The sequence below is a fragment of the Oenanthe melanoleuca genome, chromosome 5 (genome assembly GCF_029582105.1).
Source record: "Oenanthe melanoleuca isolate GR-GAL-2019-014 chromosome 5, OMel1.0, whole genome shotgun sequence".
NCBI lineage: Eukaryota > Metazoa > Chordata > Aves > Passeriformes > Muscicapidae > Oenanthe > Oenanthe melanoleuca.
In genome coordinates, this window is record NC_079339.1 from 8,467,405 (window position 1) to 8,487,878 (window position 20,474).

The 20,474-nt window shown below is 50.2% G+C and overlaps 2 protein-coding genes and 2 pseudogenes across 3 annotated transcripts in view; 3 read left to right on the forward strand and 1 right to left on the reverse strand.

Annotated features, from left to right (window-relative positions):
* The window catches only part of LOC130253457 (mas-related G-protein coupled receptor member H-like), a 151,152-nt gene that overhangs the window by 84,303 nt on the left and 46,375 nt on the right, over nucleotides 1–20,474 (forward strand). The window contains exon 1 of one of the 2 annotated variants that reach the window (XM_056492045.1): nucleotides 2,578–2,610. The exons of the other annotated variant lie outside the window; for it this stretch is intronic. The gene's annotated coding sequence lies outside the window, so the exon portion shown is untranslated. Of the gene's footprint in view, nucleotides 1–2,577; nucleotides 2,611–20,474 lie in introns of those variants that run through there. 2 annotated transcript variants of the gene reach the window in all.
* LOC130253440 (mas-related G-protein coupled receptor member H-like) lies at nucleotides 2,629–5,417 on the forward strand (annotated as a pseudogene).
* LOC130253441 (mas-related G-protein coupled receptor member A2-like) lies at nucleotides 10,639–12,627 on the reverse strand. Its single transcript, XM_056492017.1, has one exon. It carries the CDS (start codon nucleotides 12,417–12,419, stop codon nucleotides 11,484–11,486), a length of 936 nt encoding a protein of 311 aa, XP_056347992.1. The 5' UTR covers nucleotides 12,420–12,627; the 3' UTR covers nucleotides 10,639–11,483.
* LOC130253603 (mas-related G-protein coupled receptor member H-like) lies at nucleotides 12,418–13,928 on the forward strand (annotated as a pseudogene).

Sequence of the window (20,474 nt, forward strand, 5' to 3'; positions counted from 1 at the left end):
CAGTGCTCTTCGCTATGCAGTGTTGAAACAGTGCATTGTAAGCTTACACAGAGCACGGTCTTCTCGTATGGTTCAGGGCTTTTAACAGCAAAGTGAACAAGCCAGGCGTGTTTTGGCAGCAGCAAAAACCATCAGCAGAGTGTTCTGTGCTAGCAGGAGACGACACTTCAGCTCGCTTAGAGAGAAATCGCCGAAGGCTACATAGCGCGAACAAGGAAGCCGCAGAGCCCCGGAGTGCTCTTTGCAGCGTAGCGCTTGTCAGTGACTAGGGGCATGAAGCAGGATCAGCGTCAGCTTGCTTTGCTACTACATGCCTGTTCATGAAGCAGCATTCTGTGGTACACAACCGTGATGCAGAGAACTCAGTTCTAAGTGTAGTGCAAAGTGAGAACTACTGTGTGCTGTGCATGCTTTCTCCTTAGCGTTAAGTACACTGCAGTGCTCTTCGCTATGCAGTGTTGAAACAGTGCATTGTAAGCTTACACAGTGCAGGGTATTCTCATATGGTTCAGGGCTTTTAACAGCAATGTGCCCATGACAGGAGTGTTTTGGCAGCAATATCCATCATCGGAGTGTTCTGTGCTAGCAGGAGACGACACTTCAGCTCGCTTAGAGAGAAATCGCCGAAGGCTACATAGCGCGAACAAGGAAGCCGCAGAGCCTCCTGGGAGAGACCTGGGCAGCAGCCACGTCTCTTACCCAGGGGGAAGTTGTCTCTCTTTTTCCCACTGCCTTAAATGCAGGGGAAATCAAGGTGCCACTGCTTCTGGAAAGGAAAGTGAGAGTGAAAGCTGTGAGTGCCGAGTTAGGCTTTGGAGACACAAGACACACATGAGATAAAAGATCGAGAATACATTAATTAAGGGAATTGTTAGTAAGTTACAGAAGAGAGAGACTTTGACATCTCAGAGTGTTTTTTCTTCCTGTCTCCTGTTTTCCTGTCCATTGGAAAGCCCAAACTCTCCATGGTACAACATCTTGCTGAGGATAGAATACCACAGCCAGGGAGTGTCTTCCATGTGGATCCATGTGGAATCATGAGGATCATGATTCTCCAATGAACTTTTCCTGCTTCCAAGCACCTTCCTTGTTCCAGGATGACCCAGGCCACTCCCTACCTGAGCTTCCCTTCAAAAGAGCAAAGATTTCAATGCAAGACGTTTCCTGGCTGTTACTTCCCATGGCAGAAGGGTTGGAATGTGACAATGTCTAAGGTTCCTTCCAACCACATCCATTCTATTATGATTCCTGATGTCATCCAGAATCCTCTTCATAGCATCTGCCTGAAAGAGCTCAAGGAGCTTTAGGACAATGCTATCAGGCATAGGGTGGGATTGTTGGGATGCTCAGTCCAGGGCCAGGAGCTGAATTCCATGATCCTTGTGGTCCCTTCCAACTCTGGATATTTTATGGTTCAATTTTATAATGGCTCTATTTCATGATGATTCCACTTGATAATGATTCCACAGTGCTGTCCCTATTTCCTGGCTCTGGCACATCCTCAAAGCCCTCTGGAAGGCAACACTACCAGAGAGGGTGAATTCCTCTGCACAGCTCCCAGCCAGGAAGTAAATCAGAGGATGGGCACTGCTGTTGGCAAAGGCAAGCATGAGAGAGGTGTTGAGGGGAAAGACAGAGAAGTCAAATTCCATCAGCAAGAGCCAGTACCCAAAATGAGCAGTGAAGAAGGGTAAGGAGACAACAGGCAGCAGGAGCAGGGCACAGAGCTCCCATGGGGGCTATTTCCATGAGCAGGACAAGAGCCTGACCAGCAGGATGAGACCAGAACAGGTCAGGGTGAGCACTGAGAAGAGGTAGCTCAGGACCAAGGCCATGAGCACTGAAGGGTGGAAACAGAGGGTAACAGTGAGCAGGAAGGAGAGGAGCCAGAGCAGGGCACACAGGAGCACTGGAAAGTGCTGGGAGCAGTGGCAGGGCCAGCAGGACACTGGAGGACAAACAGAGCTGTCACAGCACTGAAGGCTGCCAGAGAGCAGATACCAGCAGGGAAAGCCAAGAGGATGGTGACATCCAGCCCAGCTGTCACTGCCCTGTCACGGGCCCAGCTGGTGGCAGAAACTCTCAGGGACAGAAATACCCCCAGGGTGATGGTGATGGAGAGCAGGAAGGTGAAGTCAGCCATGGCCAGGGTGAGCACACAGATGGTGATGGGAGCTGCAGCTGTGGAAGCCAAGCAGCCAGAGCACAGCCCTGTTCCCCACTATTCCATACAGGCCCAGCAGCAGCAGCAGCATGACAGGGACTTATACCAAACAAACAAACAAACAAACAAACAAACAAACAAACAAAAAAAAAATACTCCAAAACAAATAACCCTGAGAAAGTGAAACTGTGACTTAGCCAAAGATGCAGTTTCTAACTCCCCCATGATTCCAGTGAGTCTGGGAGAGGAACACCGGGACAGAGCACAGAAAGGAGCCAGAGGATGGGAGTGAAGAGCTCCTGGTGATCTGGGCACTTTCTCCTTCTTCGTGTTACTGACCTTGAACGAACAACTTTAGGACGTGGATCCCAAAGGAGCAAGAGGTATCAGGAAGCACCACTGATCTGCACAGACCCCCTTTGCTGCTACTGCCCCACAGTGAACAGGTCAGTGGAATGTTTTCCTTCCTCCCTACCCCACCTTCCTCTCCTCCAGCAGCTGCTCTGTTCCTGTCACCCTCTCCTGGTGACTGCAGTGCCCTCCCCAGGTGCTCCCTCTTCTGTCCTGTGTTTCCCTTCTGCCCTTCCTGCTGAACAACCCAGTCCTCCCACTTTACTCTTCCAACTCACAATTTCCACAGCTCTTCTCCCTTGCACGTCTCACTCTTCCTCACTCAATCCTTCCCACAGGAAGCTGCTGAGAAGCCACATGGTCCATCCCTGGATTCTCCAGCCACTGTCTCCCATCCACTCAGACCACAGCCAGGGACCACATCCCACTGCCTGCCCAGTGTCCATCCATGGAGGTGACCACCGTGTCCCCATCTCCTGCCTCACCCACTGAAGGGGATGATCTCTCTGAGATAATTGTCACCAATGTGGCCATGTACTGTGTGGCACTGCTCATCTGCCTCTCTGGGCTGGCTGGGAACGGGGCTGTCCTTTGGCTCCTCGGCTCCCGTTGTTTATCCAGGAACAGCACCACCCTTTACATCCTCATCCTGACTTCTTTTGACTTCCTCTTCCTCCTCTTTCTGGTCCCCTCCAGTCAGCTTTTCCTGCAAGAAGACATGTCCTGCTCTGCCATCATGCTCTTGCAGTATGTCCTGTTGGTCTTCTGGCTGTCAATGGTGTCCTGCAGCCTGGGGCTGTACCTGCTGACATTAATCAGCATCCAGAGGTGCAGGTCCATCCACTGCCTGCTCTGGCACTGCTGCCTCTGTCCCCAGCACCTGTCGATGGTGGTGTGTGCCCTGCTCTGGGCATTCTCCATCACTGTCATCACTGTCGTTTCCACAGTCATTTTCTTGTGTGCTTCCCATCGATCTCAGCACTGCCGAGTGTCTCTCATGTCCATGTATGCCTAGAACCTCCTCCTCTGTGCTCCCTTCACTCTCATTTCTGGCAGAGTCCTTTTCAATATGGTCATGCCTGGCTCCCACCAGCAGCAACCCAAGAGGCTCAACATTTTTATCTGCCTCACTGTGCTCTTCACTCTACCCCTCAGCCTCTGGAAATTACTTCAGGAGTTCAACTATACCTTTTTTTTCTCCCAGGTGGCTTTCCTGCTCACCTGCATCCACAGCAGCATCAAACCCTTCATCTACTTCTTGGCAGGGAGATGCTGGAGGCACTGCTCTGTGGAGTCCCTCTGGCTCTCCCTCCAGGGGATCTTTGAGGAGCCAGAAGAAAACCCTGCTGGCATCAATGATCCTGCCATGGAAGCTGTGCTCTAAACCTTTTGATTCCTCCTGCTGCACTGCTGAGGAAGCCTAGGACAGTGGGTGAAAGATTCCTGGAGCCACCTGATGAATAAATATCCACAATATCACCCTCCCTGTGATGGTGCATACCCTCCCCCTTCCCAGGCTATATTGGGATCTGAGAAATGCTCCTGAGGCATCAGCCTTGAGGATCAGCCCCTGGGCTCAGCTCCTCTGCAGCTCATCAGAAACACCCTCTGCTCCCAGAAAATGCTGCTGTCCAATGACTTCCTGGGTTTTATGGACAGCCTTGGAAATTATTTCACTTTCCTGAATGGTACTACATCCCTGTTCTCACACTTTCACAGAAAGTTGCCAGCCCAAAGTGTGGCCAGGGTGAAATATGGCAGTGACTGAAGCCCATCTCTTGGGGCCCTGTAAAGAATGGACCAAAAGGAGACCCTTGGAGCTCTCCTGGGCCCAGCAGTGCTGACCAGAACCTCCCTGGGAGTGGGGCCTCTCCCAGCCGGGATCTCTCCCGTTTGCTGCCCTCGGGTGATCCCCGAACACCGACGGGTCCTGGGCCAATCCCCCCACTGCTCGAGGCTCAGCCCTTGGCACAGTGAGGAGATGCAAACGGATCCACAGTGAGCATTTCCCTGCCTCCAAGGGGAATTTCTCACAGGGACCTTGCACTGGCTCTGTCTGTGTGCACACATGTGTGCACCTGCCATGGCAAATGTGGGAGCAATGCTGCTCTCTCAGGCGTTTTAGTGCCTGAGACATCTGAGTGAATCAGGCCTGTAAAGAAGTACAAGGCATAAGTTATTTTAAATGCTGTTAAGTGTTATTCCCCTATTGAATGTGCTAAGTTTCAGGTATAACTGAAGTACTGTTAAGTTTGAGTGTTGTACAGCTTTTAGGTCATTTTACTTTTTATCCTTACCCTCACTGTCCTTTTGTCACATACACCTGAGTACACAGAAACACACACACAGGGAGTTGAGGGTTGGGGTTTGTTCCCTTACTGTTCCACCGCTTTTGGGGAATATTTGCCATTATTCTGCTAAGGAAGCCTGCCAGGTTACACCGAAGCTCCTCATGGCTCGAGACAAAGGGGTGGGTGGGAGCTGTCTCCCGGGCTTTTCACTTGCCAGCGGGGTCTGAGGGGAAGTCTGGACTGCTCATTTCCAGCCAACCCGGTTCGAACGCCAGGGAGCGAGGTTCTCTCCAGTCAGCCACTGCCCGGCCATCTGCTCCACATCCAGCCTCCTACCTCTGAGACCACAGCTGACCACCAGGACCCAAACGGTGAGCAGGGATGCTTTCCTCCACCCTGTTCCCACCTGGGACACAGCGCGGCCGCTGCCGCCTCCCCGCTCCCGTCTGCCCTCTGCAGCTGTGCGGGCCCTGCTCGGTTTTTCACCACCAGGACCGGACACAGGCAGAGTGTCTGTGGCTGAAAAAAGGACTGGAACTCTGTTATTTGTTCTGTTTTGTTGTTAATTTCCATAGCTGCTGTTCTTTCTGTTTGTCCGGTTAGATATATTAGCAAAGAGCTGTCATTCCTACCCCCACATCTCTGCTTGAGAATTCCTGATTCAAAAATTATAATAATTTGGAGGGAGGGGGTTCACATTCTCCATTTCTTAGAGAAGCTTCTACTTTTATTGGCAGACACCTGTTCGTCAAACCAGAACACAGGGACAGTGCTTTGGTCTGCTGTTGCTTAATATTTAACCTGGTTTTTACTGATGTCCTTGCTTGTGGTTTTGTGCCTTCAGAAATTCTTCCTCTGCCCTGGCTTTGGCCTCTCCCTCAGGGGGGTCAGATGGTGTAGCTGAAAGGGGAGGGGGAGTCTGTGGTTCTCAGCACAGCCACTCCCTTCCAGGGGCAGGGTGACATCTGTATTTGTCACCACGGACTCCACAGGGCATCAACCCCATCCCTGTGGCTTTGCTGAGGTCACTGAGCTGGCAGTGTTCAGCCTGGAGAGAGGAAGGCTTCAGGGAGTCCTTAAAACCCCTCCCAGAGCCTCAAGAGCTCCAAGAACTACAGAGGCCCTCTGGACAAAGGCCAGAAGTAACAGGACAAGGGGCAGTGGCTTCCCACAGCCAGAGAACAGGGTTAAGTGGAATACTGGGAAGAAATTCTTCGGTGTGCTAGTGGTGAGGCCTGGCACAGGTTGCCAGAGAAACTGTTGTTGCCCCATCCCTGAAAGTTCCAGGCCAGGCTGGATGAGGTTTGAAGCAACCCATCCTAGTGGAAGGTGTCCTTGCTGGGAAAGGGGTGAGATCAGGTAAAAACAACCACAAGTGTCCCCAAGATTGAGGAGGAGGAGGATGAGCTCTTGTGAAGGGCTGGAAGTGGGACCACAGCATCCCAAAATCTGCTCTCCAGTTGCTTTTAGTGCATCATATTGGGAGTAAGTAATGTGGGCTCAAATGCTAATAACCTGGCTGCAAGCATTTCCTGGTCTGACACTGGACAAACACAGCCACCCACAAAAGATGTTCACTCACCTTCTCTTGCTCTCAGCTGGGCAGAGGGCAGGGAAACAAAAATTAATGAAGGACTCATGAGTTGAGATGAGACTGGGAGAAAAAACATTCTCAGAATAAAAAATAGGTTCAAATTTAATGATATTAAGTAAATTTATTATTGACAGAATCAGAGGACAATCATGAGAAGTAAAATAAAACTTTAAAACACCTTTTTCCCTCCCAGCCCCTCCCTGCTTCCCACCAACAGTGCAAGGAGACAGAGCGTGGGATTTTTCGCCAGTTCATCACTCCAGATTTTCTTCTGTTTGCTCAGGTAGAGGAGTTTTTCTGCCATGTCATGGGGTCTCTCCCACAGAAGATAGTTCTCCATGAACTTCTCCAGTGTGGCTCTAATCTCAGGAGCAGCAGTCCTGCCAAAACTGTGGCAACGTGAGTCCCTCCAATGGGCAAACAGTCTTCTCAAAGCCATTATGGCATGGGTCACTCTTCCATAGGGTGCAGTCCTCCAAAGGTAGGCTGCTCTAGCTTGGAAGCAAGGGCTCTCTTTCTCGCTGGAAGCAGGAGTCCTCTCTCTGCACTCGGGTCTCCCACTGGATCACAGATTTCTCCGGCACGCACTCGTTCCAGCTTGGGCACTTCTCCCACAGGCTGCAAGTGTGTTTCTGCATCCCCTAGGGATTTCATGGTGTCCTGGGTTGATGTTTTGACTGAATCCTCACCCTGCCCCCCCTTGGCCATGAAGCTGTCTGCTCCCGGGGGAGGGGCCGCCGGGGCTCTGCTCTGCGGACTTGGTTTGCCGTGGGCTTGGCTTAAGGGCTTCGCTTGGGGGGGGGGTGGGGGCTCGGGCGGAGCGCGGCTGCTCGCTGGGCTCTGGGTGCTGCTGCTTGTGGCTATCGCTGCTGTGGTAGTAGTTCGTAGCCTAGTTTGTTAGTTAGCTGGTTTTTTTTTTGCTTAATTCTTTAGCTTTATATTGCTTAAATTATTTAGTTTAGCTTGCTGCTGCTTAAAGCTTGCTGGCTATTCCGGTTTTTTTTTCTTTCTCTCTCTCCCCCTCTCCCTTCTCCCCCTCACCTCCCGAAAATCAGCACCAGCTCCGGAGAAACCCTGCGGCCTGCCTCTGGACACCGGCCAGAGAAGCGTTTCGCCCTTCTAGTAAAGATCAAAGCGTCCAAGTTTTTCGCTCCCTCTCTGTAAAAACTTTTTTGTCATCTGGGTCTGTGCTAAAAAAGTGTTTCTCTTGTATGTGTTAATAAATAAGTTTTTTCCACTTTTCCCCCTAAATAAAATATTTTTTTCTTAAGTCCAGTGGAATAAAAAATTAGAAGTTTATTTCCTAGAAAGCTCTTCTGAAAGTTTTTTCCCCTAAGTTTGTCGAAACTTAAACACATGGAATGCAGGGGCACAGTTTGTTTCATCATATACCTACCTCTCTGCAGCTTGCAGAGGAATTTCAGCTGTGACTCTTGGAGCACTTCTTTCCCCTTTTTTCCATAGACCTTGGTGCCACCACATTGTTTTCCCTGACGTTCTTACTTCCTGCTCTTCTCTGACCAGAAGGAAAACTGCTGCTCCTAGGTACCATTCCCAACAAGTTCTACCAGTTCAAAGATTCTTGCAAAATTCTGCAGTGCTGAGAGGTTGATCTTGCCCAGGTTCCACGATGGGAAATCGCTCACCACATTTTCACCACTGGCCAGACGACCCCGCTGTCACCGTGTGGGCAGTGGCAGCTGCTGCAGCACTGGTGCAATTTAACACTTCTCTTCATGCGGGGCACTGAGAAGGAGAAGCTGCCGCTGACACCCCTGCCCTCAGCCCATGGCATGGCTGGCTGAGGGTGGCCAGGCAGGCAAGGCTTGCTGTGAGCCACATCGAGATTGTGGTGGCCACAGCAGCACACTGCTGCATGCTGCACCAGGATGGCCCTGGCAGCAGTGCCTCATCACTGCTGGAAAAAACTGCATGTGTGCTGCTTGGATATTCTTCTTGAATATGTCATCACAGAGGGGTTAGCAACATCTCTAATTGGGCCAGCAGCATGTCCATCAGCAATTGGTCTGTTGGACATGGTAGAAGCTTCCAGCAGCTTCTCACAGAAGCCAGCTCTGTGAGCTCAGGGCCCTCCCCTGCTACCAAAAAACCAGGCTGTGCCAAATCAATACAAAGCGACTGTTTGCTGTCCTCTTGGGCTATGTGAGCCCACATTAGAATGAAAACTGGGAATTCATGGCTCAGTTGTGCTTCCTTGGGCCCAGGACAGGTTTTGGCAATGATCCCAGACCTCTTTCCAGAAAGGCAATTATTTCTGAGAAGTACCCAGATGCTTCACCAGCACTGGCAGCACTGGCACCATTCCAGTGCCACCAGTACCACCAGCATCCCTTTGTTGGTGGAGGGACGATGAACCCTAATGAAAGGGAAATGAGAAATGGCAGAAACCTGGAAGTTTCCTAGAGAAAATGAGGACCCCTTCTATTCTTTGAGTGAACACACAACTGACTTCCTTTGTTCCAGATGATGCTCAGCAGCAATGACGGAGCTTTGCAAACTCTGTTGCCACTGCCAATTTCCGCTGCATATGTGGTTAGTGGTTTGGAGAGCACACTGTCAGTGATCTGCTGCTTCTGTTCAAACTATTCTGCTTGATGCTCAGCAGCAATGAGCTGTACAAGCTCTGCAAACTCTGCAGCCGCTGCCGACTTCCTCTGCACCTGTGGCTGGTGGTGTGGAGAGCCCAAGACAGGGTCTGTTTTGCTCTCCTCACTGCTATTCCTGTGCTGACATTTCTGTGCCCATCACACAAGAAGCAGAAATGCTGAGCAGCTCTCATCTCCATCTATGCCATTATCCTGCTCCTCTGCTGCGCTAGTCGTCATTTCCCACACAAACAACATCATCAAGGCCAGGTGTGGCTCCAGGAAGCAGAAACCACAGAGGTGACACATCGTTATCTTTATCATTGTGCATTTTACTCTCCTCTTCAGCCTCTGCAATTTCCTGCAGCAGCTCGGTTGCTTCCCTGTGTTGTCCCCAGGCTCTTTTTCCTGCTCACCTGCATCCACAGCAGATTCAAACCCTTCCTCTACCTCTTGTCAGGGAAGTGCTGGATTCCCTGCTCTGTGGGGTCAATCAGAGACTCCCTCCAGAGGGCCTTTGAGGAGAAAGAGATCACTCCATGCAGAAATGATTCCCCCAAGGACACAGGGGTCTGAACCTGTGGATCCCTTCCACTGCTCTGCTGAAGGACCTTGGCACAGGTTTCCTTGAGTCACCTCATCAATAAATATCCACAGCATCACCCTCCCTGTGCTGGTGTACTCCTGCAGGAGAAGGGAGCAGGGGCATTGCCAGGGGCAATGTGGCAGGGATGCTTTGCCATAGAGCACATTGGAGCATGGCTTTCGTCCTCCCTGCTGTGCCCTCATGGCTCCAGGCAGTGCAGCTGGGCTCAGTGCTGTTCCCCAGCTCTATTCCCCATGGAATGACCCTCCTTGGCTGGGCCTCAGGGAATGAGCTCCACTCCATTTGGATACCCAGATGAGTTTCTTGGTGTTTTGTGGGATCTCTTGCATGCAATGAATGTGACACCTTTAGGCCTGGGGACACAACCAGCACAGAGTGGCAGTGATTTCCCAAATCCCTGCGGTACTGGTGCCTGTGGATGGCAGGAGAGGGGTTGGGATCACAGAGAGCCTCCTTCCCCTTCTGTCCAGAAGAGCCAGCCCTGCATTCCCAGCTGATGGGAAGAGACACCAGATAGGGCTGCAGAGCTGGGCAGGGACAGCAACAGTTCCTTGTACTTTCCATGGGAATTTGTCACATTCTTTAATTCCAGAATTACATCCTTCTGAGTAAATTGCCAGGTCAAAGGTGACCTCCACTGATACCTTGTGCCTGTGACCAAAAAGAGCGTTCAACATGGAAATTCACATCAGCAGACACTTGAACCATTTAATTGCACAGAAATTTGGGGTTATGCTGGTGTTCTGCAGAATGGAGCCATCCTCTGGTGCTCCAGGATCAAAGTCCGAGGAAGGCCTTGACCACCTCCTGAACCTGGCTACACGCAGGAGTAACTGATGCTACCTCTGATTTCCATTTATTTTTCGGTCTGTTTCCAATGTGATAACTTTGGCCTCAGAATCTGCTGAATAAACAACATCCAGGCTTCTCTGCAGAGCTTGTACCTGATTATCAGTATCCAAAATGGCTCATTTCCTTATTTTATCCCATTCTAAAGATTCTGTTGTATCTGTGAGCAGGGCAGGTCCCTGTCTTATACCACAGCTCTTCCTAAGGCATGTGCCTGAAATGGTTGGGATGATGTTGAATATGCCAAGATCTCCTCATTCCTCCTGGGAGAGACCTGGGCAGCAGCCACATCTCTTACCCAGGGGGAAGTTGTCCCTCCTTTTCCCAGTGCCTTAAATGCAGGGGAAATCAAGGTGCCACTGCTTCTGGAAAGGAAAGTGAGAGTGAAAGCTGTGAGTGCCGAGTTAGGCTTTGGAGACACAAGACACACATGAGATAAAAGATCGAGAATACATTAATTAAGGGAATTGTTAGTAAGTTACAGAAGAGAGAGACTTTGACATCTCAGAGGGTTTTTTCTTCCTGTCTCCTGTTTTCCTGTCCATTGGAAAGCAGAAACTCTCCATGGTACAACAACTTGCTGAGGAAAGAATACCACAGCCAGGGAGTGTCTTCCAAGTGCTGAAGGATCATGATTCTCCAATGAACTTTTCCTGCTTCCAAGCACCTTCCTTGTTCCAGGATGACCCAGGCCACTCCCTACCTGAGCTTCCCTTCAAAAGAGCAAAGATTTCAATGCAAGACGTTTCCTGGCTGTTACTTCCCATGGCAGAAGGGTTGGAATGTGACAATGTCTAAGGTTCCTTCCAACCAAATCCATTCTATTATGATTCCTGATGTCATCCAGAATCCTCTTCATAGCATCTGCCTGAAAGAGCTCAAGGAGCTTTAGGACAATGCTCTCAGGCATAGGGTGGGATTGTTGGCATGCTCAGTCCAGGGCCAGGAGCTGAATTCCATGATCCTTGTGGTCCCTTCCAACTCTGGATATTTTATGGTTCAATTTTATGATGGCTCTATTTCATGATGATTCCACTTGATGATGATTCCACAGTGCTGTCCCTATTTCCTGGCTCTGGCACATCCTCAAAGCCCTCTGGAAGGCAACACTACCAGAGAGGGTGAATTCCTCTGCACAGCTCCCAGCCAGGAAGTAAATCAGAGGATGGGCACTGCTGTTGGCAAAGGCAAGCATGAGAGAGGTGTTGAGGGGAAAGACAGAGAAGTCAAATTCCATCAGCAAGAGCCAGTACCCAAAATGAGCAGTGAAAAAGGGTAAGGAGACAACAGGCAGCAGGAGCAGGGCACAGAACTTCCATGGAGGCTGTTTCCATGACCAGCACAGGAGCCTGGGCAGCAGGATGAGACCAGAACAGGTCAGGGTGAGCACTGAGAAGAGGTAGCTCAGGACCACGGCCATGAGCACTGAAGGGTGGAACCAGAGGGTAACAGTGAGCAGGAAGGAGAGGAGCCAGAGCAGGGCACACAGGAGCACTGGGAAGGAGCTGGGAGTGGTAGCTGGGCCAGCAGGACACTGGAGGACAAACAGAGCTGTCACAGCACTGAAGGCTGTCAGAGAGTAGATACCAGCAGGGAAAGCCAAGAGGATGGTGACATCCAGCCCAGCTGTCACTGCCCTGTCATGGGCCCAGCTGGTGGCAGAAGCTCTCAGGGACAGAAATACACCCAGGGTGATGGTGGTGGAGAGCAGGAAGGTGAAGTCAGCCATGGCCAGGGTGAGCACACAGATGGTGATGGGAGCTGCAGCTGTGGAAGCCAAGCAGCCAGAGCACAGCCCTGTTCCCCACCATTCCACACAGGCCCAGCAGCAGCAGCAGCATGACAGGGACTTATAGCAAAAAAAAAAAAAAAAACCAAACCAAAAATCTCCAAAACAAGTAACTCTGAGAAAGTGAAACTGTGACTTAGCCAAAGATGCAATTTCTAACTCCCCCATGATTCCAGTGAGTCTGGGAGAGGAACACCGGGACAGAGCACAGAGAGGAGCTAGAGGATGGGAGTGAAGAGCTCCTGGTGATCTGGGCACTTTCTCCTTCTTTGTGTTACTGACCTGGGAGGAACCACTTTAGGACGTGGATCCCAAAGGAGCAAGAGGTACCAGGAAGCACCACTGATCTGCACAGACCCCCTTTGCTGCTGCTGCCCCACAGTGAACAGGTCAGTGGAATGTTTTCCTTCCTCCCTACCCCACCTTCCTCTCCTCCAGAAGCTGCTCTGTTCCTGTCACCCTCTCCTGGTGACTGCAGTTTCCTCCCCAGGTGCTCCCTCTTCTGTCCTGTGTTTCCCTTCTGCCCTTCCTGCTGAACAACCCAGTCCTCCCACTTTACTCTTCCAACTCACAATTTCCACAGCTCTTCTCCCTTGCACGTCTCACTCTTCCCCACTCAATCATTCCCACAGGAAGCTGCTGAGGAGCTGCATGGTCCATCCCTGGATTTTCCAAGCACTGACTCCCATCCAGTCAGACCACAGCCAGGGGCCACATCCCACTGCCTGCCCAGTGTCCATCCTTGGATGTGACCACCGTGTCCCCATCTCCTGCCTCACCCACTGAAGGGGATGATCTCTGTGAGATAATTGTCACCAGTGTGGCCATGTACAGTGTGGCACTGCTCATCTGCCTCTGTGGGCTGGTTGGGAACGAGGCTGTCCTCTGGCCCCTTGGCTCCCACTGTTTGTGCAGGAACAGCACCACCCTTTACATCGTAATGCTGACTTTTTTGAATTCCTCTTTCTCCTCTTTCTGGTCCCCTCCAGTCAGCTTTTCCTGCAAGAGGACATGTCCTGCTCTGCCATCATGTTCTTGCAGTATGTGTGGTTGGTCTTCTGGCTGTCATTGGTGTCCTGCAGCCTGGGGCTGTACCTGCTGACATTAATCAGCATCCAGAGGTGCAGGTCCATCCACTGCCTGCTCTGGCACTGCTGCCTCTGTCCCCAGCACCTGTCGATGGTGGTGTGTGCCCTGCTCTGGGCATCCTCCATCACTGTTATCACTGTCATTTCCACAGTCATTTTCCTGTGTGCTTCCCGTCTATCTCAGCACTGCCGAGTGTCTCTCATGTCCATGTATGCCTAGAACCTCCTCCCCTGTGCTCCCTTCACGCTCATTTCTGGCACAGTCCTTTTCAATATGGTCATGCCTGGCTCCCACCAGCAGCAACCAAAGAAGCTCGACATTGTTATCTGCCTCACTGTGCTCTTCACTTTACACCTCAGCCTATGGAATTTGCTTCAGGAGTTCAACTATACTTTTTTTTCCCTCCACGTGGCTTTCCTGCTCACCTGCATCCACAGCAGCATCAAACCCTTCATCTACTTCTTGGCAGGGAGATGCTGGAGGCACTGCTCTGTGGAGTCCCTCTGGCTCTCCCTCCAGGGGATCTTTGAGGAGCCAGAAGAAAACCCTGCTGGCATCAATGATCCTGCCATGGAAGCTGTTCTCTGAACCTTTTGATTCCTCCTGCTGCACTGCTGAGGGAGCCTGGGATAGTGGCTGAAAGATTGAATAATGAATAAATATCCACAATATCACCCTCCCTGTACTGGTGCATCGCCTCCCCCTTTCCAGGCTGCACTGGGATCTGAGAAATGTTCCTTAGGTGTCCGCCTTGCGGAGCAGCCCCTGGGCTCAGCTCCTCCGCAACTCATCAGAAACACCCTCTGCTCCCAGGAACTGCTGCTGTACTATGACCTCCTGGGTTTTATGGACAGCCTTGGAAATTATTTCACTTTCCTGAATGGCACAACATTCCTGTTCTCACACTTTCACAGAAAGTTGCCAGCCCAAAGTGTGGCCAGAGTGAAATATGGCTGTGACTGAAGCCCATCTCTTGGAGCCCTGTAAAGAACAGTCCAAAAGGAGACCCTTGGAGCTCTCCTGGGCCCAGCAGTGCTGACAAGAACCTCCCTGGGAGTGGGGCCTCTCCCAGCCGGGATCTCTCCCATTTGATCCCCGAACACCGACGGGTCCTGGGCCGATTCCCGCACTGCTCGAGGCTCAGCCCTTGGCACAGTGAGGAGATGCAAACGGATCCACAGTGAGCATTTCCCTGCCTCCAAGGGGAATTTCTCACAGGGACCTTGCACTGGCTCTGTCTGTGTGCACACACGTGTGCATCTGCCATGGCAAATGTGGGAGCAATGCTGCTCTCAGGTGTTTTAGTGCCTGAGACATCTGAGTGAGTCAGGCCTGTAAGCCAGGTTAAGTCATGACACAACTTTTCAGCTAAATGGTGTAAAGTGTTATTGCTTGGCTAAATTGTTAATTTTAAGGTGTAAGATCATCAATGTCTGGTAGAAGCAGGGATACTGCTCATGCTCCTTGGTGGAGCAGGGAAGGAGCAGGGCTTTCCTAGGGGAATAGGCAGTCCCAGGGCAGGACTGGAGATTATCAGTGGTGGCTGGAAGGGTCAGAGGGTTCTGGAAAGGTCTGGAGGAGGTCAGGAATGGTCTGCATGCTGTTGATCTCAAATGTCCCAAATGGGATGCGATGAGGAAAGAAGGGGAGGTGGAATGGGGAATGATACCAGATCAGCCAGAATGAACATTCTAACACAATGGGAAGCATTAGGAAGAAGGAATTTCTTTACCTCTGTGGACACACAGAAGGATCTCTCCTTGTTCTGCGTATGGTGAGACTTTAGAACAGGTTTCATCCACTGCAAGCACACGCAGTCAATAAAATGTGTTTCTTATCCAATAGATGAACATTGCTTTCCTAGGACTCATTTCCATGTATTTACCTTCTTCTCAAAGTCCTTTCACAGCCCTGGAGGATCATCCAGAGTAATCTTCTGTGGTCGTATTCAGTGAGTGCTGCAATATTAAAGGTGACCTTGCCTTGAACTTTTCCTTTGGCCATGTGCTCTTGCTTCTTGCTACAGAAAAATCCAAAACCACTGCAGGTCTCTTCATCTATTTCTCCACTGGCTCCAGCCACATTTACCATCCTGTGTTCTCCTGCAGAACACATTGGAGCTGGGCTTTCCTCCCTCCTGGGTCCAAGAACTTGAAAGCCAGAAAGAGGAGAGGCACTGCCAGGATCCCAGGTAGAGCAGAGCAGGACCGAGGCTGTTGGGGGGAAAAAGGGAGCCCCAGAGACAGTGTGGGCTGTTGGAGGCACTTTTGGAGGAGTCAGGAGTCTGTGAGAAGGGGACTGGAGGTGGTCTGAATGCCAGCAATCCCAAATCTCCTCACTGCAGGACAGCAGAGCCTGACCCACCACACTTGGAGTGGGGGAGCAGCTGCCTTCTGGAAGACCTGTGGGATGTGATAGGATGGGGTGAAGAAGGACAGCAGCGTGGGCATGGGGATGGGGTGCAGAGATGAGAATGAGATGGGGATAGAATGGGGAGCAGCTCGGATGTACTTCCTTAGGCCTAGGGCACATTTTGGCAATGATCCTGGAGCTATTCCCTCATTGGGAGTTGTATCTGACAAGCAGCCAGCTGCCTCACCAGCACTGCCAGCATTGCAGTGCCACCAGCACCACCAGTGTCCCTCTGCTGCTGGAAGAGCAATGACTCTTCAAGGAAGAGAAATAAGGAATGGTAGAAACCAGTTGGGAAACAGAAGTCAGTCAGAGAATGGACATTCTCCTGGGAAGGAGTGTTTCTTATCAAGAGGAAATACAAAGTCATCCACAATGAATTAGTTTTGTGGAGAAAAAAAATAAATCAAGATCAGTAACACTAAGGCTCTGGCACTCTGATGTAGCCAAAAGTGTAAAACCATTTTATTTCCAAATCCTGGGGGAGCAACACGGACAGGATACATAGACCAGCCAGATGGACGGCAGTGGGGAGCTCCTGGTTATCTGAGAATGTTCTTCTACATGGTACTGACCTGGGAGGATCCACCTGGGGATATGGAATCCTAAAGGAGCAAGAACTACCAGGAAGCACCACTGATCTACACAGACCCCCTTTGCCTCCTGCTGCCCCACAGTGAACAAGTCAATGGAATGTTTTCTCTCCTTCTTACCCCACCTTCCTCTCCTCCAGCAGCTGCTCTGTTCCTGCCACCCTCTCCTGGTGACCACAGTGCCCTCTCCAGGTCCTCCGTTCTCTGCCCTGTGCTTTCCTTCTGCATCCCCTGCTGAACAGCCCAACCCTCCCATTTCCCTCTCTTACCCCACAATGTCCACCGCCCTCCTCCCTGCACATCTCATTCCTCTCCAAGAATCCTTCCCACTGTAGGGAGATGCTGAGGAGCCCCATGGTCCATCCCTGGATTCTCCAACCACTGACTCCCATCACCTCTTACCACAGCCAGGGGCCACATCCCACTGCCTGCCCAGTGTCCATCCATGGAGGTGACCACCATGTCCCCGTCTCCTGCCTCGCCCACTGAAGGAGACATTTTCTGTGAGACAGATGTCAGCAACGTGGCCATGCACAGTGTGACACTGCTCATCTGCCTCTGTGGACTCTGTGTTCTGTAGGAATGCAGTGTCATTTGGGTCCTTGGGTTCCACACCCAGAAGAACACCATGAAACCCATCACTGCCTACATCCTTTACCTGGCCATATCTTTGTCCACTCATCCTAGGGCTCCACTGGGCTGGGTGCTTACCTGCAAAAGGATAATCATTTTCTTTTAATGGAATCCCAGGCACGTGGAGAGTGGATCACTGCGATCTTCCACGGCCAAGCATAAGCTGTCCTGTGGAAGTGTCTTCACCAGGATTACCCTGTTTACATTCTGTTTAGGTTGAGGGACGATCATCCAGGTGTGATTGGTAGGACAAAAAGTATCCAGAGCACTGTGAGGACAGCTTTGGAGTAGATGTCTTTCCTTTTTGCTGGGAATGACAAAAAATCTTTTGAGGTAAAGACAGAAATTATTAGATCTTTGGGGAAAGGGAAAGGAATAATTTCTTTCTTCTTCCTGTAACTTATGTGATGCCCTTTCTCACCTCCCCTTTTCTTGAAATAAAAACATAAAGGCACAGTGGTGTTTGGTAGGTTGTATAGGGAGGGTCCAGGGAGAACAGGGACTGGCTTGGGAAGGTAAGTATAACAAAAGTAAGTATAGGGGTAAAGGGGTGTAACTGGGGATAGAAGCAGTGGCCAGGGAGTGCATAGCCTATGGTTTCCGGTCTTGTTTTCAAGGCAGAGTTGTTTTGGAGGTAAGTGTTGTTGGAGATTTGTAACACACTGTAACTCCCTCCTAGCTACTTACTCTGAGGGAGCTAAAGTGTGCTACATTAGATAAACGAAGGAATCCAAAAGAGGCTCTTTGCCTTTCTCAGGGATCTCGTTTATTACATGATGACTCCAGGGACAAAGAGCGTTAGGGTCTCAGCTAACGGACTTTTCTAGGGAAAAGGTCAGGGAGGGGACTTGGAAAGAAGCCAATAGGATGTGGACACGGAGTTAGGGTAACATATTCCCTATACCTCTTTAGGTATTGGGTTACAACATCTCCCCATTTTTTTGTTTTTAAGTGAGGGAAGGATATTCTGTTTGTTTTGATTCGAATTATGATTTTGCCCACCATTGGTAATTGGAGGGAGAATTAGATTGTTTTATGTTTTTCATTTCTATGTGATTGACTACAGAGGTGGAAGGAATGATACCATTAATGGCCTTGAAAATTAACTGTCGTAGGATCTTGAACGCCATTATTACAAGGAAAAGAATAACAAACATTTTAAAACATTTTATGAGTCTCTGTCTGCCGGAATGTAGTCCTTTATAAAGCTTTTTTCTCTTCCTTCCGGTGGCGTCTTCTTTTCGAAGCAATGGTTACTTGCTTCTCATCTCCTTCTGCTGGAGCTGGATTCTTTGGAACAAGTGGTTTGACCCACTTCTGGGGAATCCACCGAGGGCCTGAGGGAGTGGATATGCACGCATAACCCCTTCCACAGGTTACCAGCTCATAGGGACCTTTGGTTTCCTACGTTTCCGGGTCCCTAATAAAACTGGTGGATGCTGAGACAATTTTAACTGTTTACTGCTGTTAAAGTGACGTACCACAGGAGGACTAATATTTTCAAATGAGCAATTCAAGAAATTGATAGTGAACATGGCTTTGCAGAGCTTTTGCTGTGGAGACATCCACACAGTAGAACTGCTCTGTCTAGCTAGAACCTGTTTCAGTGTCTGGTGCGCACGCTCAATCACAGCTTGGCCTGTGGGGGAGTGGGGGATGCCAGTTTCATGTTCCACTCCCCACTGCTGGACAAATTCCAGGAACTCCTTGGATGCGCACGCTGGACCATTATCTGTTTTGATTTCCCTAGGTATTCCCAACACTGAAAAGGCTTGCACTAGGTGTTGTTTGGCATGCACAGCCCTTTCTTCTGCATGGGCAGAGGCATAAACTGCACCTAAATATGTATCAATGCCTACATAGACATATTTGAGGTGTCCGAAACTAGGAATGTGTGTGATGTCTGTCTGTCACACTTCACAGCTGCCAAGGCCTCGGGGATTAACCCCCATATCCATGGCCTGGAGCTGGCAGCTGGGACAGATGGCCATGATGGCTCGAGCCTGACTCCGTGTTAGCTGTAACTGACGGACCAGACCTGGAGCATTCTAGTGGTATTGCTGGTGGCTCAGCTTTGCCTGCTGGAAGATGTCAGGTAGGCGTGCTTTCTCAGCTGGGGCTGCAAGACAGCCTGCCTTACGATTTCCTTCTGTGATCTCGCCTGGCAAATCAATGTGTGACCTCACATGCATCACATAGAAAGGATGCTTTCTATGTGAAACCAAATAGATTAGCTTTGAGAGCAGTCTAATAAGATGCTCATTATCGATGTCTTTGAGCACTGCCTGCTTCGGTCTAGACACTACCCCAGCAACATAAGCTGAGTCTGTTACCAAGTTAAATGGCTCCGAGAACTTCTCAAAGGCTCTCACAATTGCAGCCAGCTCGGCTATTTGGGGTGAGCCCTCCACAAACTCCACATCAGCTTCCCAATGCTGAGTCTATGGATTTCTCCAAGTTATCACCGACTTATGAGAGGCCCCTGACGCATCTGTGAACACTGGGAGCGCTTTGAGTGGTCTCCGACTCCTCTTCCCTCGAGGAATGAGGTGGAATTCCTCATTGAACAACTTATGAGCCGGGCCCTGGACTGATATTTGTCCACTGTAGCTGTCTAGAGATATTTGGAGGCTGGCATTGCTCTGGAGCAAGTGCTCAAAAATCTCTTTGGTCATCCTTTCCGGAGAGTTTCTTCCCTCCTCAGAAAGTTTGATTGGCAGGTAAATGCATGCAAAGTCACAACCAGCCAGCTCATGCAGCCTCATCCTTGCCTTCTGAATTAGCTGAGCCATCAGCTCTTGTGGCTGAATGATGGTCTTGGGTCTTTGATAGGAGAGAAAGACCCACTCTGTGATTAAGGGTGAATAATTCTGCCCCTTGATCCACTGGAATATGAGACCATGCAGGTGTGGCAGTTTTCCCAAAACAATTAATTCGAAAGGCAGCTCAATTTGATAACAGTGAGCTTGTCTTTCTGCCAAAGCTTTTTGTACCTTTTCAATTGCAATCTTTGCATCTGGGGTCAGTTCCCTGGAAGAAACCAGCTCTCTCTCCCCTTTCAATAAATTAAAGAGAGCTTTTAGGTCCTCATTAGTGAGGCCTAACCAGGGCCTTACCCAATTTAAAGACCCACACAGGGAATGGACATCTGTCGAGGTTTTGGGATTACAATTAATTTCAAATTTCTGTGGAACAATAGTCCATGCAGTAATCTCCAAGCCCAGGTACTTCCAAGGTGGCATCCTCTGAACTTTGTCTTCCTGCAATTGAAATCCAGCAGAGGTCAAAACTTTAACCACTGGTCAACTGTGTGTTGGAGTATCACATTATTGGGAGCACACACAAGCACATCATCGATATAATGTAATATTATGGTTTCCCTTCTTTGTGCACGCACAGGGGACAGCAATGAGGTTACATACCACTGGCAGATGGTAGGACTGCACTTCATGCCTTGTGGCAGCACTTTCCAGTGGTACCGCTTCATTGGTGCTTC

Excerpts from the sequence above, each read along its gene's own strand:
- LOC130253441 (XM_056492017.1), bottom strand. The coding sequence starts at position 12,419 with ATGGGGGAGTTAGAAATTGCATCTTTGGCTAAGTCACAGTTTCACTTT.